The sequence below is a fragment of the Diceros bicornis genome, chromosome 16 (genome assembly GCF_020826845.1).
Source record: "Diceros bicornis minor isolate mBicDic1 chromosome 16, mDicBic1.mat.cur, whole genome shotgun sequence".
NCBI lineage: Eukaryota > Metazoa > Chordata > Mammalia > Perissodactyla > Rhinocerotidae > Diceros > Diceros bicornis.
This window is the reverse complement of record NC_080755.1, coordinates 49034137-49053749: the sequence shown is the minus strand read 5'-3', so window position 1 is coordinate 49053749 and position 19613 is coordinate 49034137. Positions and strand designations below refer to the sequence as shown.

Below are 19613 nucleotides of genomic sequence, written 5' to 3'. Positions count from 1 at the left end.
GGGGGGAAGCAGAAAGATGGAAGGGTCTCTTAACTGAGGAAATCTCAGTTCATAAAATGAAAGGGAATTTTAGAGGCATTTATCTACCCTCCTAGATGATGTGATTGAAGGCTCTGAGAGCCGCCTGCCTCTTTCATTCTGCAGAGGGATTGCGCAAAGAAAATACCCCAGATGGATTTTAGATGATTTAAATAGCACTTCTGCTTGACCCCAGCTCCTCAGTTTGGCTGATGGCTTATAGTCTGTTGTAAGCCATAAATAATTGTGTTTCTACTTGCAGTTTTGCAAGATGAGAAAAGGAAAAATACTGACATTTTTTGGAAACAAAAGTTTATAGATAGACTTTATTCTTAATATTATGTAGATTATCTGAGGAGATTTGATATCTAGCAGAAATTAAAAACAAACCCTAAACTAAAACTAAAAATATAGTTAACAACTAAAACTAAAAATATTTTTAATCTACATTTCTACTTGTTATACGTAGTAAATACTCAAAATAGTCATTTTACTACTGTCATCTCTAATATTGCTGTTCATCTAGTGGTGGAGTAATTGGAGTAAATGAATCTTCTGGGCTCCTCTGTAAACTTTACAGTGGGCCTCCTGGTCTAGGCTTTAGTCCAGAAACAATCCTTTCTGAGCATCCTTAGTTTCCAAGCACTGCAAAGAGCACCAGAAAATGTTGTTTTTGTTTGTATCTAATCTTATCAGATTTACTCTGTAGGTAAAATATAAATTTTGAAAAGAGAAATAACTCTCTAGGTACCATTTTTTACCTTAGTGCATTTATTTACCAAATTTTGAGGGTCCAGAAAGATTAATAATATCTTAATATTGATTAGGGGATAATTTGCTCTTCCTATAGTATTAACCACTGATATATCAAAATACCAACAAGTACAAATGTACATGGTTCTGGTAAATTGTCCTTTATAAGTTTTTAAAAACCTTTTATTTGGAAATAATTTCAAACATGCAGAAAAATTACAAGACTAAGAATAGTATGAGGAACTTGACTCTTTGCTTAGATTCACATATTATTAACATGAATCCCACTTGCTTTATCATTTGCATCCTGTGTGTGTGTGTATGTATATGTGTGTGTATATATACATATATTTTCTCCTGAACCTTTTGAGAGTAAAATGTATAAAATCACCCTTTATACCTAAATAGCAGGTATATTCTCTTCCATAACCATGATACAATATTCAACTTCAGTAAACTTAACATAGATACTTAAATTTATCTAACCTACATTTATATTCCACTTTTGTCAGTTGACCCATTAATGTCCTTTGTAGCATTTGCTTTGTAAGTTAAATGACAAAGAATGATTAAAGTATAAGATGAAAGAAAGCCTCTTCAGGTCTGGTATTTCAGCACCTATTGATGTGAATCAGCAAGTGCCAGCTAGACGCTGGAATTCGCCAGTCTGGCTGACAGAGATTTGGAGGAGGAGGCGGGGCCTGCGTTGTAGCCCAATTTCTACAGATGTGACTGATGGGACCCCAGGTCACTGCATCCTCCCACCTCTGTGAATTTAATGAGGTTGTACCACTTCTCATCTGTTGTTACGAAGATTGACTTAGTGAGGCTACTGGGCTCAGAAGGAAAAGGTCATAAAAATAGAAGAGTATTTTCTTATTCCTCTGCTATTTCTGTCTAATGTGTTTTAATGTGATATGCCTAAAAGCCAAACTAAGGAAGATTTAGAAAGACCCTGTAAGCTGTTTTCCTGCTCACCGAGCAAATGAGAGATCTTAAAACAACTTCTTCCCATCTGTGTTTCCTTTCCATCTGGAAGTGTGCCCTGTTCCTCCCGAGGGGAAGCAGATCCAGAGCATTCATTTTCAGTGAGCCATTAGCGAGCTTTAGAAGTTTCCCATCAAATTCCCTAGGCTCCTGAAACTGTTATGAGCCATTTTGATGATAAACCAAAGCAAGAGGAGACTGTACTGTTTGCAATTTTTTTAAAAGAGAGTTCCAATTTTTGAGAGTTGCTGTGAGATTTTGGTTGTAGCTCTCATTTTAAAAATATTTTCTTTTCCTTCTATTTCTTTCTTCCCACTTCTTCCTTATGCTTCCTTTCTTGGTATTACCGAAGTGCTTTGCAGACCACATTCTGAAAGAACTGGACCGTTTTCCACTTGAGAAGAGAAGCGAGGTGGTCATTCTTTTTTCTGCTCACTCACTGCCAATGTCTGTAAGTAAGAACATTTTGTTGGATGATCTTGGGGTAGACGATTTCTAAATGTGTAAATGTGACCCAGCTTCCATAACTTCCTGAGCCCAGTGCAAGGATGAATTCTAAAATTGCGGACTTAACTTGGTGCTAATTTAACTAGACTCGTTTCTTGAAGCCTAATAACAATTAATTCAGATTATAATATTGTGACTAGATACTGTCTTAATGAACCCCTTTAAAATGATAACTTGAAGATATGTTCATATATAAGAATTTTTAGTAAGTGGGGCAGTTAAAAGAAGACTGCTTTTGCCTGCCCCGTTGTAGGAGCTCAGCCTGGTGTTTCAGTGTGTTGAATTGTAGGGCCTCCATTCACACTGAGTGCTCTCCATCCCATTGTTTTGTCAAGACTTGATAGCTAGCCCCTATCAAGTTCTTTGAATTCCAGGAAGTGATTACAGTTTTTAATTTGCTAAGACTTGGGACCACATTTTGGCAAGTGAATGTAGAGTGTATCAAGTTGTGATCTGATTGCTCCTTAGTTTATCGTAGTATACTGTGGGTTCATTAAAATACTGCATCTGTGCCATGGCTGTTGCCTTTTTGAAAACAAGAGTGGTCAAGCTAGTGTGCTGTATAGAAGTGCTTGGAATAAGCAGCCATTTCATCGCCTCAGAACTGTCATTGTGTCCTAAAAACATTGCTTTCAAAGCCAGAGAGGTGGAGAATTACATTTTCTTAGGTGTTATTAAAGTTTTAACTCCAAGGTTAATGGAGTTAACCTGCAAGTCTGGGGCCACTCTTCTAATTGGTCTTACTGCCACCTGGTGGTCACCAGGGTCGAGCCCTTTGTAGCTTTTCCACTCCCACATCTCAACTAAGCAGTAGGTGGCTCTGGAGGTGAATTTCTCTCTTCTGGAAGCCTGCCTATTGTATTTTAAGAGTTCCTATTCTCTTTTCTGGTTTGTGCAGATCCTCTTCACATGTCTATCCTCCTGCTCCACCTCATCCTCTTTGTAACTGTTCTTCAGGTGATGAGGCCATGTCTGAAGTGCCAGAAGGGAAGCTCTTGAGCTGGGCAGGGAGGAAACACATTCTATACATGAACAGTTCCAGGTGCTGCCTTCCCTCCTCTCACCCCCCAGGGCCTGAGCATACTGCTTCCAGGTTTTCTGCTGCCCCAGGGCCTGTGTGGGGCTGAGGAATGCCGTGAAGTCATGGGATAGGGAAGGGGTGGGGAAGACAGTGAGACTGTCAAGGAAGAAAACCCATCTAGCAAACTTTTCTTTTCCTCTACATTACTTCTAATGACTCTTTTTTGTCCTTAATGACTTTTTAAAAACTTATTATTTTGAGGTAATTTTAGACTTACAGAAAAGTTGCAAAAATAGTACAGAGAGTTGCCGTATATGCTTCACGTGGCTTCGCCTAATGTTGACGTCTCTCATAACCACGGTGCAGTGATGAAAATGAAGAGCTGGGCAGTGTCGACACTGTTAACCGGAGCCCGGGCTCTACTCAGATTTCACCACTTCTTCCCGCAGTTGTCCTTTTTCTGTTGCAGGATTCAGTCCAGTATCCCACATCGCATTTAGTTGTCATGTCTCCACAGTAGCCTCCAGTCTGTGACAGTTCCTCATACTTTCTTTGTCTTTCGTGACCTTGATATTTTTGAAGAGTGATTTTGTGGATGTCAGTTATTTTGTAGCATGCTCCTCCATTTGGATTTGTCTGGTATTTTCTCAGGATTAGATTGAGGTTATATATTATTGGGAAGAATACCCCAGGGGTGATCTGTCCTTCTCAGGGCATCCATCCTGCCAGGGGCGTGTGATGTCACTGTGTCTTACTGCTGCTGGTGTGGTCCTTGGTCGTTTGTTTAAAGTGCTGTCTGTTGTATTTGTCCATTGTAAAGTAACTGTTTTTCTCTTTGTAATTAAAAATATCTTTGGGAAATGCCTTGAGACTCTGCAAATGTCTTGTTGTTCCTTGGCCTTTTGCCCACTAATTTTAGCATCCATCAGTGGATCTTGCCTGTCACAATTATTTCTGTGCTGTTCTAACGGCTACTTCATATTTCCCTCATTCCTTCCACATTTATGTTTCTAATGGCTTTTTGACTAACTTTGAGTACTGTCATAAAATAGTTCATCAGTATTTCATGTCGACAGTATTTATTGAGCACCTACTGTATTCCAGGCACTGTTCTATCCACTGTCATAGGACATGGGAATGAACAAAATAGACAGAAATCTTTGCCCCCAGAGAGGCAGGGGAATCATATAATAAACACACAACATAGGAAAGTAGTGTGGTATGTTAGGAGGGAATATGTGTTATAGGAAGAAATAAAGCAGGGTAAGGGTGTTAGGGAGTCATTACACAACTAAATATGAAAGCAGTAGAACTAAAATTTCTACTGAACATTTCCAAAGGTGTTAACAAGCTGTTCTGACTGTCAGGAGCATTTATCAGACAGTCGCTGTGCACAAAACATTTGTCTACAGTCCATTGTGGAAAGAGTGGGGAGAGAAAAGGGATGAGGAGGCACAGGTCATGTTCTTAAGGAGCCTGGAATCTGAACCCATATGCTGCTTCTTTCCTCTCTCTTATTCCACGAGCATTTACCCCTTTTGTTACCTGGTCCCCATAAACTCAGTAGTTCTGTACATTGTCCATACAACACTCTTTCAATTCCTGTTCTAAAATCAGCCACTCAAGTGACTACCAAGGTAGAAGTTCCATCCCACGTTGCCTCTTCCTGCTGAGTTTTTCTGTGTCGTTTCCCTCTTTCAGATGGAGGACAAAGAGACCCGTCCCCCATCGTTATACATTGTCACTCTCCCAAGAATAACGTAGAACATAGAATTTGACATATTCTTAGGGACCTTAGAGATGACCGAGTGCAGTGTTCTCCTCTGGCCGATGAAGAAATGGAGCCGAGGAAGTTTGGCGATTGAGCCCAGATCATGTTGTCGTCAGTGCAGAAGACAGAAAGGGAGGGCTTGGTTGAGGGCTCACACCATCTCACCACACAGTTGGAGGCTCTCAGAACCCTTCATGGTGCTGCCGACTGAACGCCCGTTTGTCTGTGCTGCAGGTGGTCAACAGAGGGGATCCCTATCCTCAGGAGGTGGGCGCCACTGTCCAGAGAGTCATGGATAAGCTGGGTTACTCCAACCCCTACCGACTGGTTTGGCAGTCCAAGGTAGGTGGCTCCCACAGGTTTGCAAACGGTCAGATCTTTTGAGGAAGTCTAAACTAGGACTTAGTTATAAAACGGTGAGATTTGGCTCTCTCTTATAGACAGAATGTTCTGTAGCCTGATTGCTCACCGTGGGTGGAAAGAACTCTGTAAGCAAATAAAGTGGAGGGGAAATCAAATGACTAGTTGAGTTCTGTTGATTTAATATATTGTTTCTAGTTGTAATGACGGAAATTGTTATTTATTTATATTCTACCAACTTCTAGAAGGATTCAAGCTTAATGTAGAAATACCAAAACCCATTAAAGCAGGTGTAAAGTATGGCTCTCGCTCTTAGAGGGAGGTGCGTGTGTGCCCAGGGCAGTGGGCTATGATGTGTCATAAACATGGCGGTCATCCTCCTTTCTCATAGGTTGGTCCGATGCGCTGGCTAGGTCCTCAAACAGATGAGACTATCAAAGGGCTTTGTGAGAGGGGGAGGAAGAATATCCTTTTGGTTCCAATCGCTTTTACCAGCGATCACATTGAAACACTGTATGAACTGGATATCGAGTACTCGCAAGTTCTAGCCAAAGAGGTAAATGCTCCCATCTGGCTTATTAATCCCATTGTAATTTGTTTTAAAAGGAAACTTTCTCTGCAATGATCTAATTGTATCCTTCAAAAATATTGTCTGGTATACGTGTTTGCATGTTCTGTGTCTTCATTGTTCTAAATAACACTTAATCTGAGTAATGCTCTGAACACATCAAGGTAATTCTGTGTCACCAGTGGGAAAGCATTTTTGTGCCTTTCTGAAACCAGGTGGCCCACTGCAGGCAATGTCATTTTGTTTAGTTTGAGTTACTGTACTACTTGAAAGTTATAACAACTACATTTCCTTAAGAAAAAATAATTGTACTTCTCACCAGTTTGGAGGGAAAAATTTTTATTGTTCTGTAACTCCTTTTCTTTGCCTAATAGTGCCCTTTACTTGGGGGCTATCACACTGCTTTTCATTGGGTTTTCGAGGCATATAGGAGTCATTGTCATTTAAGAGAAGAGCGTGGAATAAACGAAGCAATGTGTGTTGTAATTTCCTTGACCTCTTTTATACACTCACTTAATTAGTTGTTTGCTACTATGTTGTGATCAATCTGATTACTGAAATAACAAATACCATCCTTAGAGTCTTGTAATATAAGATGGATGTGAGTTGTCTGTCAGGGTGGAGAAAAACTATTGTTCACCCATCCCATGGCTTCTGAGGGCCTGCCTGAAACCTGACTCTGATTTATAGAGTTGTTTCTATGGGAATTGTGGAAGCGTTGGACCCAGGAAGCCCTTCCTCCCTCGTCTGCTGCCAGAACTCCTGGCCCTGGTCATCCCATGGGCGACTGATGGAGACCTGGCCTCAAAGGATACTTCACCCTCTCTGGGACTGGGTGGCAGGTGCAGGGCAGGGTGGAGAGTGGGTTGGGGAAGTTTAGCCAGCATGCAGCCCCACAGGTTTTTGTGTATTCTTGCTGGTCATCAAACATCGCTGAAGTTCAGGAGTGCCTAAATTACTTGTCAGTAGTTCTGATAAGGAAATTATGGGAAAGTTGTAATTGGCTAAAATGAGGTTGCAGGATTGTCTATGGATTTCACTTAACGATGCCTCCTGTATCCCACCGTGACCTTGGCTAATTGTGAGCCCACTAAAAAGATTTAAGTGCAAATATAGTTCATAGTAGTGTGTTTGGAAAACAAATTTTTGTTTGTATTGAATGATAATTCACATTCATTCATATTATTAAACTGAGGTCATGACTTAGTAATCAAATGGATTATTAATGATTAATAAATTAGTCCATATAGAGAATAAAGAAAACCATTGAGCTACAATTTATTTCATTATTTTGACTGGAGAATATACTGCGTTTAAAACAACTAACTTTGTTTAAAAAATAGTTTGAATTTTTTCCCCAGATGGGAATAACTTTGCTTTTTGATAATAAAAATAATAAAGAGCTCACACAGTTGAGAGAAGTATAAATAGAGTACAACTCACTCTGAATCTTACCCCTCAGAAATAATGTGTTAATATTTTGATAAAAATAAGTCCCCTTTCTCCTGTGTGTGTATTTTAATTAAAATGATATTCCTCTACATGTTTAACAAAAATCATATTTTATTCATACTGTTTTGTAACCTTTTTTTTCCTTAATAATATATTATGGACCCAAATCAATAAGTATAATTAGTTCTATGTAATTATTTTTAACAAATCCTTGATTAGTTTATCCTTTTCTTAGGATAAATTCCTAGAAATGCAATTTAAATGTTGGTACATATTTTACTGGATTGCCCTACGGAGATGTATCCTTTCATAGTTTGCCAACACGGGTTATCTTGCTGTTACTGACTTCTCCATGAAGTTTTAGAATACAGTCTTTTTAAGTTGAGAACTGTGTGTTTGCTGACTCTCTGCATTTTTCCCATGCCAGTTTCATGATGTTGATGCTAACTTAAAAGATAAGGCAGCTGAAAAGTCATCAGCATTTTGGAAAGGGAAAGAGAAGAGCCTAACTACTGGAGTAAATAATAATTAGATATTTCTCAGTTATTTGGGAGATGATTAACTGAATATTTTTGGAGAGGGGAGCAGGGATGGTAATGAAACAATCCTCAGATTTTTATTTTAGGTTTTTCTGTATAAGAATATATTTAAAATCCCAACTCTGATTGGATCCAATCTACGTTCAATACAATTAAAAAAGAATGGTAAGCAGATTTAAATTACTGGAGAATTCTATCAAATACAACCTCAAAAATGGTTTGGAAGCAAGGCACCTATGGGAAGGTAGTAGGGTGGAGAGGGAATAGAAATTGAAGAGCAATTCTATGGTAACAGGTGAAAATCTACGTTCGTGCTCGGTCCCGTAACCGTTTTCCATTTCTGAGCAGTTGGGGGACGCTTTTGAAGTAAGACTTTGAGTTGTGTGTGTGTATCTGTGTTTGTGTTTATTTTTTTGATAGAAGTCAGTTTATTTAAAAAAACCAAAAGGAAAATAAAATGTGTATGTGTTTTTCCTCCCTTTTCTCATTTGATTCAGTGTGGAGTTGAAAACATCAGAAGAGCAGAGTCTCTTAATGGAAATCCATTGTTCTCTAAGGTATCCATAGTGTTACAACCATTTCAGTAGAACATATCGGAGACTAATCCTCTGAGAAACTCCTACAGAATATTGGTTTTCTCACATATTAGAACATTTTGAGTTCCAATTAATTACAAAAGTAAAATCGAATTCCTTATACTCTCACTCCTTTTTCCTTTAGATGGCCCCAGTTTTCTTATTTCTACCCACCTATGTCTAATTTAAAATCTGCCTTTCAGAGACAAGGTTTAGCAGGTGGGGTAAGAGGATTTCATTTTCTAAAATCTCTATTTTAAGTTTTCTCTAAGCTGAGGATTCTTAAGAGAGGAAGATATTATAGAATTTGGTTCAAAGGATTCATAATTCAGATTAAAAGAATCCCCAAGCCATAGTGATTATCTGGGCAGATGGGAGGGGAAATGCGTGGGGAGATGAGCAGACTTTTCGCCTCTGATGAGTCTTTGCTTCTTGTCGTCCGTCCTCCAGGCCCTGGCAGATTTGGTACACTCGCACATCCAGTCCAACGAGCTGTGCTCCAAGCAGTTGACTCTGAGCTGTCCGCTCTGCATAAATCCTGTCTGCAGGCAAACTAAATCCTTCTTCACCAGCCAGCAGCTGTGACCCCGCAAAGGACCCGTGGGATTAGGCAAATGCTGGACCTCCAGATACCTCCAATACAGAGGAGGACGTATTTAGAGACCAAGGAGGGAAGTGATATTAGTGTATGTACAGCCTTTGGACACAAATTATGTGATTTCTTGAGGAACAGACTCTGACATCCTTATTAAGGGTTTTCTGTTTTTATATACCAAAACAGTAAGCATTATATCCCTCACTCTGGGTGAAGTGACTAGCTTGGAATGTCCACTAGGCTATTTAAAAAATGAGTTTTAAAAATTTATCTTATGAAATACGTATTTTAAATATACATTTTGGTTTTATTGCGCAGAAAACCTTCTGCGAGGGTACAGAGAGTCCCCTCTCTGGGCTGACAGTGTGAATGAGATCTGTTTACAATCTCATACATTTAGTTGTTTTTTTACGTGAACGTAGTTGAATAAGTGAAGTATAAGTTGAAGAGGAAATGTTACCGAATCTTTCCGTGAGCCGCGGGTGGCAGAATGCCGGCGAGCGGCGCAGGTGCTTACAGTGGTGCTTCTGCCAGTGCTGTCATGCTAATTGGTCATTTTGGTACTTGTGTGTGAACCTCACTTTCCTCACCACACAACCAAACCAAGTACAGGTTCCAAGAGTACTTTGAGATTACCCCGACACACAAGGCTAAGAAACGTGTAGAAACCCAGTGCGTCGTCCACGCCTTGGTGGGAATCTGGAGCCGCAGGAAAGGGGCTCCGGCTGCTTGCTGTCTCCCAGGACAGCAGTCCGGGGAACGCTAACCGTGGACTTCATCTTTAACGCTCCTCCCCGGGACCCAGCGAGCCTTCCATTGAGCATCTTCCTTATTTTGGGTGAATGTCTCCTTTCTGCATATTTGTTTGAATTATTTTATAAAATTAACTGTGTTTTGTAAGCTTGAATTCTTCCTTCATTTATAACTTTTTATTACAAAAATTATGTAACATGCTATAGGAACTTTGAAAAATAGAGAAAAGACAGCTAACCACTCAACTGCAATAGCCATTAATCATATTGTATTTCATGTCAGTCTTTTACTTTCCTGTGGATATTTTTAATGCCATTGTAATCTTGAATTTTTGAGTGAAAAGTTGTTCTAAAAATGTGAAAGTAATATAGGATCAGAATCTGATCTTCTATACTTGGATTTAAATGGATTAAAAAGTCTCTGATGGATCCATAATGAATTTGTAATGGTTGCTTTCTCTTTCCTCATTGCCTAAAACTTTGTTCTTCAAAAGAGCATTTCTTTGATTTTTTTAAAGCCAGTTCATAGAGTGGAAGTATTAGAGGACTCATAGATCTTCTATATTCAGATTTACTATGTTAATAAATATTATGACATCATTAAGGTTTTAACCCATTTGATTCATGCTCTCGGTTAAAAAAATGCTAATCTAAATCGTTAATAATCAAAATTATTAAATAGGAATTTACTTTGTAATACAGGAAAAGAACTGTGCCATCCACTTTAGTTAATAGTTTTCCTACACTGATAATGGCTCTGAAATTTGAGAAGCATCTACATTTTTTTTTCCAGATTGGTTTTCCTGTTAGTAGATTGTGTTTCCAGAGAAAGGTACAAGGCATAGATGGTTGTTTAGAATTTTCCTCTATCCATTTCTATCAGCTTTTTGGCAATTAGGTTCAAGGTAGACTTTGAGTGACTGTCCCACAGTGAGGTGGGTTCTCTGGTGTGGCACTGGAAGGCAGGTTATGCTTGCAGCTGTTGTCCTTCCTTCTGGAAATTTGCTGAGGGCTTCCTTCACTTCAACTGCTTTAGAGTTGAATATACATTATTATGGAGAAGTTGCAGAAAACTCCAATTCAGGAGCTTTTGCTAGGGTATCTGCTAAGGAAACTTTCCAATGAACAGTGACTGAGCTGTCTGGAATAATATCCTTGATTCTGAGTTGGGACCAGACCAGCCTTTTAGAGAGAGGCAAAAGGGGATTTATTGGGATGACTGTCCATGACATTTGTTGTTCTAAGAAGTGTTACCTCTGACTGTTATTAACCAAAGATGGGAAAGGGACAAAATCAACGAGTGCTCTTTTTAGAGCTAGTGGTTTTTGAGAATTGTTACCCTATTTGTGGACTTTGAAATACAAATGTTGCCCTGGTCGTTAGCTCTGCTCTGCTGGCCGTTTCCTCAAGCTGCGCTTGGACAGACCTGGCTTTACCTGATGAATCTACTTATAGAGACAACTTGCAGGAGCTGTGATGATGAGGAAGTTTAGCTTGCCAGGGTTACTATGAGGCCCAGGTCCCTAGATGAATCGCACAGAAGGAGGGAACTCTTCCCTTTAAATATATGTCAGTGGCTTGTTGGTGCTGACTAAATAGTAAATATCCATGACTTTTCCTGATAATACCTCAGAGTACACAGTCCTTGCTCAAGTAATCCCATAAGCAGAATGTAACATTTCTCTAGGATTCTGCTCAATTTTTCTTTATGGCTGAAATTATTTGGACAATGATGGTTCTGTAGGTATGAAGAGAAGGTGGATTTTCTGCTCCAAGTGGCCCAAACTCAGCCTGTCAGAAGGCACATTATATTAAACCTACATTTACATTAGGCCATTTACGTGTTCAGCTGATTTTAAACATACATTTTTCCTTTCTTTTTCTTCTTGATTTCAGGGAAAATACTCTGATTTGTTGAGATGAATCTCAGAATAAAGTTGCTGCATTTTTTTTCCCCTCAGCTACCTGTTCTCATGATCTGGGTATTTAATTCAAGAAACCCTAATTTAAGGTATTTTAAATTTAAGGTATTTTAAACCTTAATTTAAGAGATCTTTTGCTCAATGTGATGTCATTGTGTTAATCAAAAACATGTTATTACACCCAGAGGGTCAGCCCTCACCACTGAGTAGGCGCCACACTAAGACCTGCCCCCGGCCCAGAGTGTAGGTGACCATGTGGGGCTGCAGTCCTGGAAACTCTGCTGTGCTCACTCCTCACTCCTCCCTGCTGGCATTGGGTGGGGATGGGGTAGGGGACCAACGTGTGTAGCTGTAGCCAGTGGGCAGAATTTAAAGCCGTCAGCTGTAAGAAAGAGCTAACCTCTGTGTGCGTGTGTGCATGCTCAGGTGCGTAAGCCTGGAGCCTCTGAACTCATCTTTAGTACTGCATCTCTAAGCTCTTAACCTAGCCTCTAAAACCCCTTCTGTCAGAATCCTGAAGATGGCACAGGAATGTGCTTCCCAACATTAGTGGGAAATGGAAAATTCCTTGAGATGTCACAAACTGGAAAAAGATAATTCTGAATTAACACTAAAACGAGAGCCCTAAATTCAGATCATTCAGTTTCTTAGTCTTCGTAGCAATTTGGAAATCCTCAGAGGAAGACAAAAGCTAATCATTTCTTTCATTATTTCTAAAAATTATAAAATTAAAAATATTTAATCGCGGTTGTGCCTCAGAAAGTCTTTGTAAATATCATTTCTAGTTTTGTTCTAATTGCCTAATAATTGAGATTCCTTTCTAAGATTCCTTCAGTAACTTCTCCCAGTCCAGGTGGCTTTCTGTGACACTCAAATTTCGTTTTATAAAAACTAGCGTTGTAAGATTTCAGAGTACATACATCAATGGATTAAATCTGAATATCAAATGTCTCAAGAAACTTGAATTCTTCTTGACTCATTGCCAGTTAAAATATTTAGTCATGTCATAATTATATTGAAGTTTCATGTGCTTACCTTCTAACATTCCTGGTTAATTCAAACAGTGGCACTTGAAAACGATTTTTTTTTGCCAAGTTTCTTCCAGCTAGAGAGTTGTATGGTATGACTATTATCTGATCTTTGCCTTAGAAGTCATGCCTGTTTTCCAAATGCACTTATTTTGGAAAGTATAAAGTGTGCTGAACTATATGGCACCAAGCTGACTGGTGGGTGCTTGTGGGTGCTCAAGAGAAATAGGTTGATGCTGCCCATATTTGCTGAATGGCACTAATGTGATGAGCCATCGCGGGTGGTACCCTTTAATGGGACCACTGCTCCCTGCATGCGATGAGTCTCCGAAGAGCTCTGGGGAGTGGGTGCCCTCTAGAGAACACATTCATGATCTAGGGTCCCAGGAGCGGAAGAAATGCTTTTGCTTTTGTGGTGGGAATCTTATTAAGCCTTTCTACAGAGAAAAGGAAGTGAAAAACAAATGCACCCATGATAATCAGTTTCTTACAATATACTTTGATAGCATCGGCTTAGTTGTTTTTAGCTGAAATCATTAGCTTCCATTTTTAGTATAACAGCTACTGGCTAAATTAGTCTACAGAAAGCCATCAAGCTGGATGTTGGAATTAAAAACAGTTTTGGAAAAAAGCCTGGTTTGAGTCTTAGTTGTAAGCCCTTGGGCAGGAATCGGGTGTGGTTTCTGGCTGCCTGATAGCTGTCACTCTGGCGTCCCAGGCACACGCTCTGAGCAGCCTGCTCCTGAAATGGGAACACACAGCCCAAGTATGTTCTCCTTCCTGTCTCCCCTATGGGCCAAAGCTTTACTGTCTTGACATATTAAGAAATAACAGATTTTACCCTGAGAACTCATGAAGTAGCCTGTATTTTTACCTTTTCCTTATTAAAAAAAATTTTTTTTTATATACGGAGTGGAATTCACTGTACAGGGATACAAGCAGAGGTGTGCTGGCTGGTTGCTAAAATTTCAGGTTGTTAACCACAGCAATCATTAAAAATTCTGTATCTTGGGCCAGCCCGATGTCTTAGTGGTTAAGTGCGTGCGCTCCGCTACTGGCGGCCTGGGTTCGGATCCCGGGTGCGCACCGACGCACCGCTTCTCCGGCCATGCTGAGGCCGCGTCCCACATAGAGCAACTAGAAGGATGTGCAACTATGACACACAACTATCTACTGGGGCTTTGGGGAAGGAAAAAAAAGAGGAGGATTGGCAATAGATGTTAGCTCAGAGCCGGTCTTCCTCAGCAAAAAGAGGAGGATTAGCACGGATGTTAGCTCAGGGCTGATCTCCCTCACAAAAAAAAAAAGAAAGAAAATTCTGTATCTTACAATTAAATTATATTAAAAACAAAAGTAACAATCAAAATTCATCACTTCCCAGTTATTTTGCTATATTTTATTATCTTTGTTCTAGAGGTTATGTTTATTGTACCTATATGGTGGAAATACTTACATGAGCTACTGCACCTCCCTTTCCAACTTTGTTCAGTGACATCATGTTAGTATCTTGAAATTGTCTGTGATAGGAGTATTTACACTGTGGAAATCAGCAAATACTATAAATTAGGACTTGATTGATTACTTTGTTGATTATCTAGACTTAAGAAAGTGATGGAAAAATGTTAATAATGCAAATTAAAAGTTGTGTTGTCCGTAGCCATTACATCATGCATAACACAAAAACTTGAGGAATATTCTTCCATTGTTTGACAATTATTGTCCGATTTATCCAATTGGTTTCTATATACAAAGTTGTTTCATGTTTGTGTTACTCATTAATGTAAACAAAAACATCAACCTTCATGTCAGAACTATCCTTGTTGATCATTTGCAACCATAGGTTGGCTACAGATACAAGAGCTTGGCAAAAATCAATAAAAGCATTCTTTGAGCATCAATTGACTATATGGAATTTACAGTAAAGAGTACTGTGTATTTTATTATTATCTGTATCTTTTACATGAGCAAAATTTATCATAATCGTACTCTCACACATGTATGTATAGGTTGTTTTTTGAGAGAGCTGGTTGGTGACCATCTACCAGCACAATACTTCTTAAAAGAGGAAGTTTTCTGGGATGATGGAAATGATGTAAGTGGATCGATAACTTGTATTGTTCTCCAGATTCATTATATAATAATAATAGAGAGGTGGCTCTCGTTCTGTATCACTGTCTATTTAGAATGGAAGCTACCCCATGGTGAGTAGATACTTTAATCTCTTTAGTAAGATTCCAGTTGTCTCCAGCAAAATCCCATGGATCTGTTGTACTAACAGAATCCCTGAAAAGTGAATGTGTGGCTCTCCCAGTTTCAGCCACAGCGCTGGATAGAAGAACTTTCCAACGGCTAAGGTCAGAAAAGTGGGGTTTTGTTTTACTTCTCCTCTCGCTCTGCCCAGGAGAATCATCACAAGTGAGGGCCACAGGTAGCAGTTTGTGCTGTTCAGGGAGCATGAGTCGCTCTTTCTTAAGCTAGACGGTGGCTCTCTGAGTTCCAGCTCTTGTTTCATAGGGGCCGTTTCTTCCCATAAGGCCGAACCTTCTGATGTCCCTGACAGCTGGTGAGAATGAGGTCAGTGCTGTGTCCAGAGCTGGCCCTGAAGGCTACCCAGGATCTTCACTGATGCCAGAGCCACCCTCTCAAGCAGTGTCGTCACCATGCCCTCATGCCTGTGGTTTCATGGTTCCTAGTTTTCCTGAAGCAGAGCGATCTTTTCTCAGGGCTGGGCTCTGCAGACCAGCAGTTTATTTTATTTGTGTCTTTCTTATGTTGAGTCCATGACAGAAAAGAAAAAACTGTGTCAAACTGTGAATTCCAACCTCTTCATGTGCCTCAGAACTTGACCAAAATAAGACAACTACTCTCTGCAGCCACTTCGCCTTCTGTGCTTCCGCGCAGCTTTCTTTTGTTTCCAGTCCCGTGTTATCCTTTCCCTCAATCCCTTGATCCTCGGGAGCTAAGGATATCACCGGGGTTTTATGCCTGATCCCTTCCATATCCCCTAAAGGCCAGTGTCCAGCCGAGCTGTGCTGGTGCTATCTGAGAGAGGTTAGCCTGGCCTGCCCTTCTTGAGAGCTGAAGGTGTCTTTGGGAGCATGCTCAGACGTTTGATTGCAGCTGTGCAACATGAGGTAGCATTCTGAGGGTATGTGGCAGCTTGGTTACAGTCACTTCTCAAAGAAATTTAAATGGATTCCCCCAGACTAAGGATATGCACCGCTGAAGCAGATTCCCCCAGACTAAGGATATGCACCGCTGAATGCTTCTGCCTGTTATTTCTGTCTGCATTAGCACCATCTGGACCAAATTATCTCCTGATCAAGTTTCACTCCCAGCTGAGTTGTCCACAAGTGTGGAAGGAGCAGAGATGGTTCATGAAGCGCCAGTGGCCCGAGGACTGGGAGCCAGAGCAGAGGCAAACAAGCCACTACTACACCCGAGGGACACTGAGAGACGTCTCAGGTCCAAGACGGTGGAGGTGTCTGACACAGACACGGCCCTTAAGTGGTGACCAGGCCACTCTTCTTGATTCAGTCATCATTTGGGCCCATCAAGTTTAGAAATAAAAGATGTGCACTACATGGTCTTTCTTTGACTGTGAAGAGGACACAGCAACAGGAAACAAATTTAAGTGACAGCAAGGAGGGTGGAGAGTAGACAAATTGGCAAGGTTTGTAAATATTGAAACGGTTTCTGAATAATGTGTCATCCTTTCAAAACAACTTTCACTTCCTGCTTTAGTCTATGCCGCTGTAATCCTATTTAAAGCAAGGGTCTGGATAGATTGACCATCATTTCAATATACAGATTTCTTATTTATTTATTTTTTTGGGGGGAGGAAGATTGGCCTGGAGCTAATATCTGTTGCCAATCTTCCTCTTTTTGCTTGAGGAAGATTGTCCCTGAGCTAACATGTGTGCCAGTTTTCCTTTATTTTGTATGTGGGACACTGCCACAGCATGGCTTGATGAGTGGTGTGTAGGTCCGCGCCGAGGATCCGAACCGATGAACACTGGGCTGCAGAAGTGGAGCGTGAGAACTTAACCACTAAGCTACCAGGCTGGCCCCTCAATATACATATTTCTATTTCTGAGACTATCCAGTGGTATTCTGGTACCTGTTTAATGACTGGCTCTCTGGAGGGGGAAGGCCCTAATTTATAGCATTTGCCAGTTTCCATGGTGTAAATACTCCCACCATGGCCAATTCCAACCTACCTTTGTGATGTCACTAATGGCAGAGTTGGGAAGAGATGCCAATAATTGGCTTTCATGAGCCAGCACGAGCCAGCTCCGTCACACTGCTGACTCTATTCTTTGCCAGAGCCTTTGCTTACCATGTCTTCTTGAATGTTCCTCCACTCCACTCCCATCCTGTCCTGTGCAGAGCAGAATCCTGGAGAACCTAAGCACTCATGGAGGGAAAAGCCAAAGGAAGAATGGGGCAGATGACTTTGAGAGCCTCAGATGCAGCAGTTGGAGCTGCATTCCCCACAGTGGGTGTGAGAGCTTGGAGCAGACGGCCTGTGGACCGCAGCCCGGGGCAGCTGTCCTCCAGAGAGGCCTGTGTGCAGCCTGACCAAGAGGTGACCGGGAGGCTCCAGGATCTTGGTACCGTGCTCTTTAGTGTTCTATGTTTGAAAATCTCCAGAACTCAAAAACATCTGCTCTGTCCACCCGAAGAGGTTGCTGTGAGGGACAGCCGAGACAATGTGTGTAAGACCGCGTTATAAACTAGAAAAGACTTTCTATGTGTAAGGGGCTATTATTAAGTTAATTAACATCTATGAATTTTTGGATGTAGTACTGAGGTCATATATTTTAAAAAATATTTTTCTTATTATACATTATAAAAAATTAGAAAGTAAGATAAATAAAACAGAGAAAAAATCATCCATAATCTTATGACACTTTGATGAATCTCATATCACATATTTTATGCATATGTATCTTACATACTTTAAATTTAAAAAAATACTCATATTGTTCCTACTCTTCTATACTCTGTGTTGCTTACTGAATACTCTCTCATGGACATATTTTATTGTCATTACATATTCTTTTGCAACATAGTTTTAAATGGCTCCACAACGTTATATTGTATGGATATATTGTAATTTGTTTACCAGCTCTCAATTGTTGGAACTTTTTATTATTTTCATTTTTTGCTTATATTTGAAAAACATCCTTATTGGCAAAATCTTTGGACATATCCTCAATCATTTACAGAGGAAAAATTCCTAGAAGTGGATTTTCTTTTTTTTTTTAATTATATTTATTTATTTATTTTTCTCCCAAAGCCCCAGTAGATAGTTGTATGTCATAGTTGCATGCCCTTCTAGTTGCTGTATGTGGGACGCGGCCTCAGCATGGCCGGAGAAGCAGTGCGTTGGTGCGCGCCCGGGATTCGAACCCCGGGCCGCCAGCAGCGGAGCGCGCGCTCTTAACTGCTAAGCCATGAGCCTGGCCCCCTAGAAGTGGATTTTCTGAATCAAAAGATATTTTTGCAGATTTTTCAAAAAGGATTAAATGAGATCAAATGATAATGCATTTAACACAGTGCAGTGCTTGGGGGGTGTGTGTGTGTGTGTGTGTGTGTGTGTGTGTTAAAGGCCCGATAAATGGCAGCTGTTATTAACTTGTGTTATTTGTTTGGTTAGCGGACTATTGCTGTATTGTTCTCGGTGGTGACTTTATTCTAGGAGGTGGAATTTCACTGTGTTGTTTTTTCAGGGGGTATTATGAAGAGGGTGTGATGACAGAAAGTTCAGAGCCCTTGTAGAGCCTCCAGGAATCAGGGATCAATTCTCCAGTCCTGCCTTTTATGTTCCTTGTTGCATGTACTTTTGGCCACTTGCCCCGAGAAGGTCACGCGTAGAGGGAGAAGAGACAGACTAAAAGCTGTCAATCTTTTTTCATCAATAACTTTGCAAAGAGTTTGAATGTTCAGAGAAAGTTGAGTTTCAGGTTAAAATAACTTGGGAGATTATGTGGATTTCACTTACCCTTTACGTGTCTGCAGGTACCTGAGCTTTGCCTGTGTGTGTCCTGCACGCCCTCCTGTCCCCGCGTGGCTCTGAGCCGGCTCCCAGAGGGTAGAGCGGTCCATCAAAGCCGGGCAGGCCTCCAGCTCAGGTAACCACTGCACTTACACAATTGTCCCTTTAAGAAAGATCAGCAGGGAATGTGTTCCTTCCTGTTTCTATGCTCCTGAAGGTTTTCATGTCCACACTAATCCACTGCGGGCCTGGGCCAAGGCCAAGTTGCCCATCAATATTTTAAAGTAGCGATGTTATAAAGTTTATGGAAGACGCACAAAGGATAATTCCCTGAAGCGATGAGCCTGCTGAGAGGGGATATTGGCTAAAAGGAGATGTCCCACTTTGAAACTGTGTGAGATCAAGTGCCAAGCTGGGCAGACCCTTTATGTGGTTGGCTCGGAGCTTAGGGGAGAGGGAAATCTGACCTGGTTTCAAATCCCACCTACAACTGTTAATTTATTTGGTTATCTATTAACAGTCTCCTGGCAGCTTACTTTTATGTTTAAAATTAAGTGCTTGATTGATTATTTTCTAGAACAGTGATGGGATGTTGTTCTATACTTAAGCCAATCCATTAGTGGGCTCTCTCATTACTGATCTCTTTTCCTTCCTTTCTTGGTTCGTTGTGTCTGCGTGTGTGTGTGTGCGAGTACACATGTGTGCACCTGAAGGTTGGGAGGGTTGGAGGATAGACGAAAGGAGTCTTCATTCTGAAAGTGAAG

General features: G+C 40.6%; 1 protein-coding gene across 1 annotated transcript in view; it reads left to right on the top strand.

Moving 5' to 3' along the window:
• FECH (ferrochelatase) overlaps positions 1 to 11997 on the top strand; it is a 34293-nt gene extending 22296 nt beyond the window's left edge. The window contains exons 7-11 of the mRNA XM_058557202.1: positions 2111 to 2209; positions 5292 to 5399; positions 5809 to 5973; positions 8474 to 8533; positions 9002 to 11997. Coding sequence (XP_058413185.1) covers positions 2111 to 2209; positions 5292 to 5399; positions 5809 to 5973; positions 8474 to 8533; positions 9002 to 9136 — 567 coding nt within the window. The 3' untranslated portion in view covers positions 9137 to 11997. The remainder of the gene's footprint in view (positions 1 to 2110; positions 2210 to 5291; positions 5400 to 5808; positions 5974 to 8473; positions 8534 to 9001) is intronic.
• The last annotated feature ends 7616 nt before the right edge of the window (positions 11998 to 19613 follow it).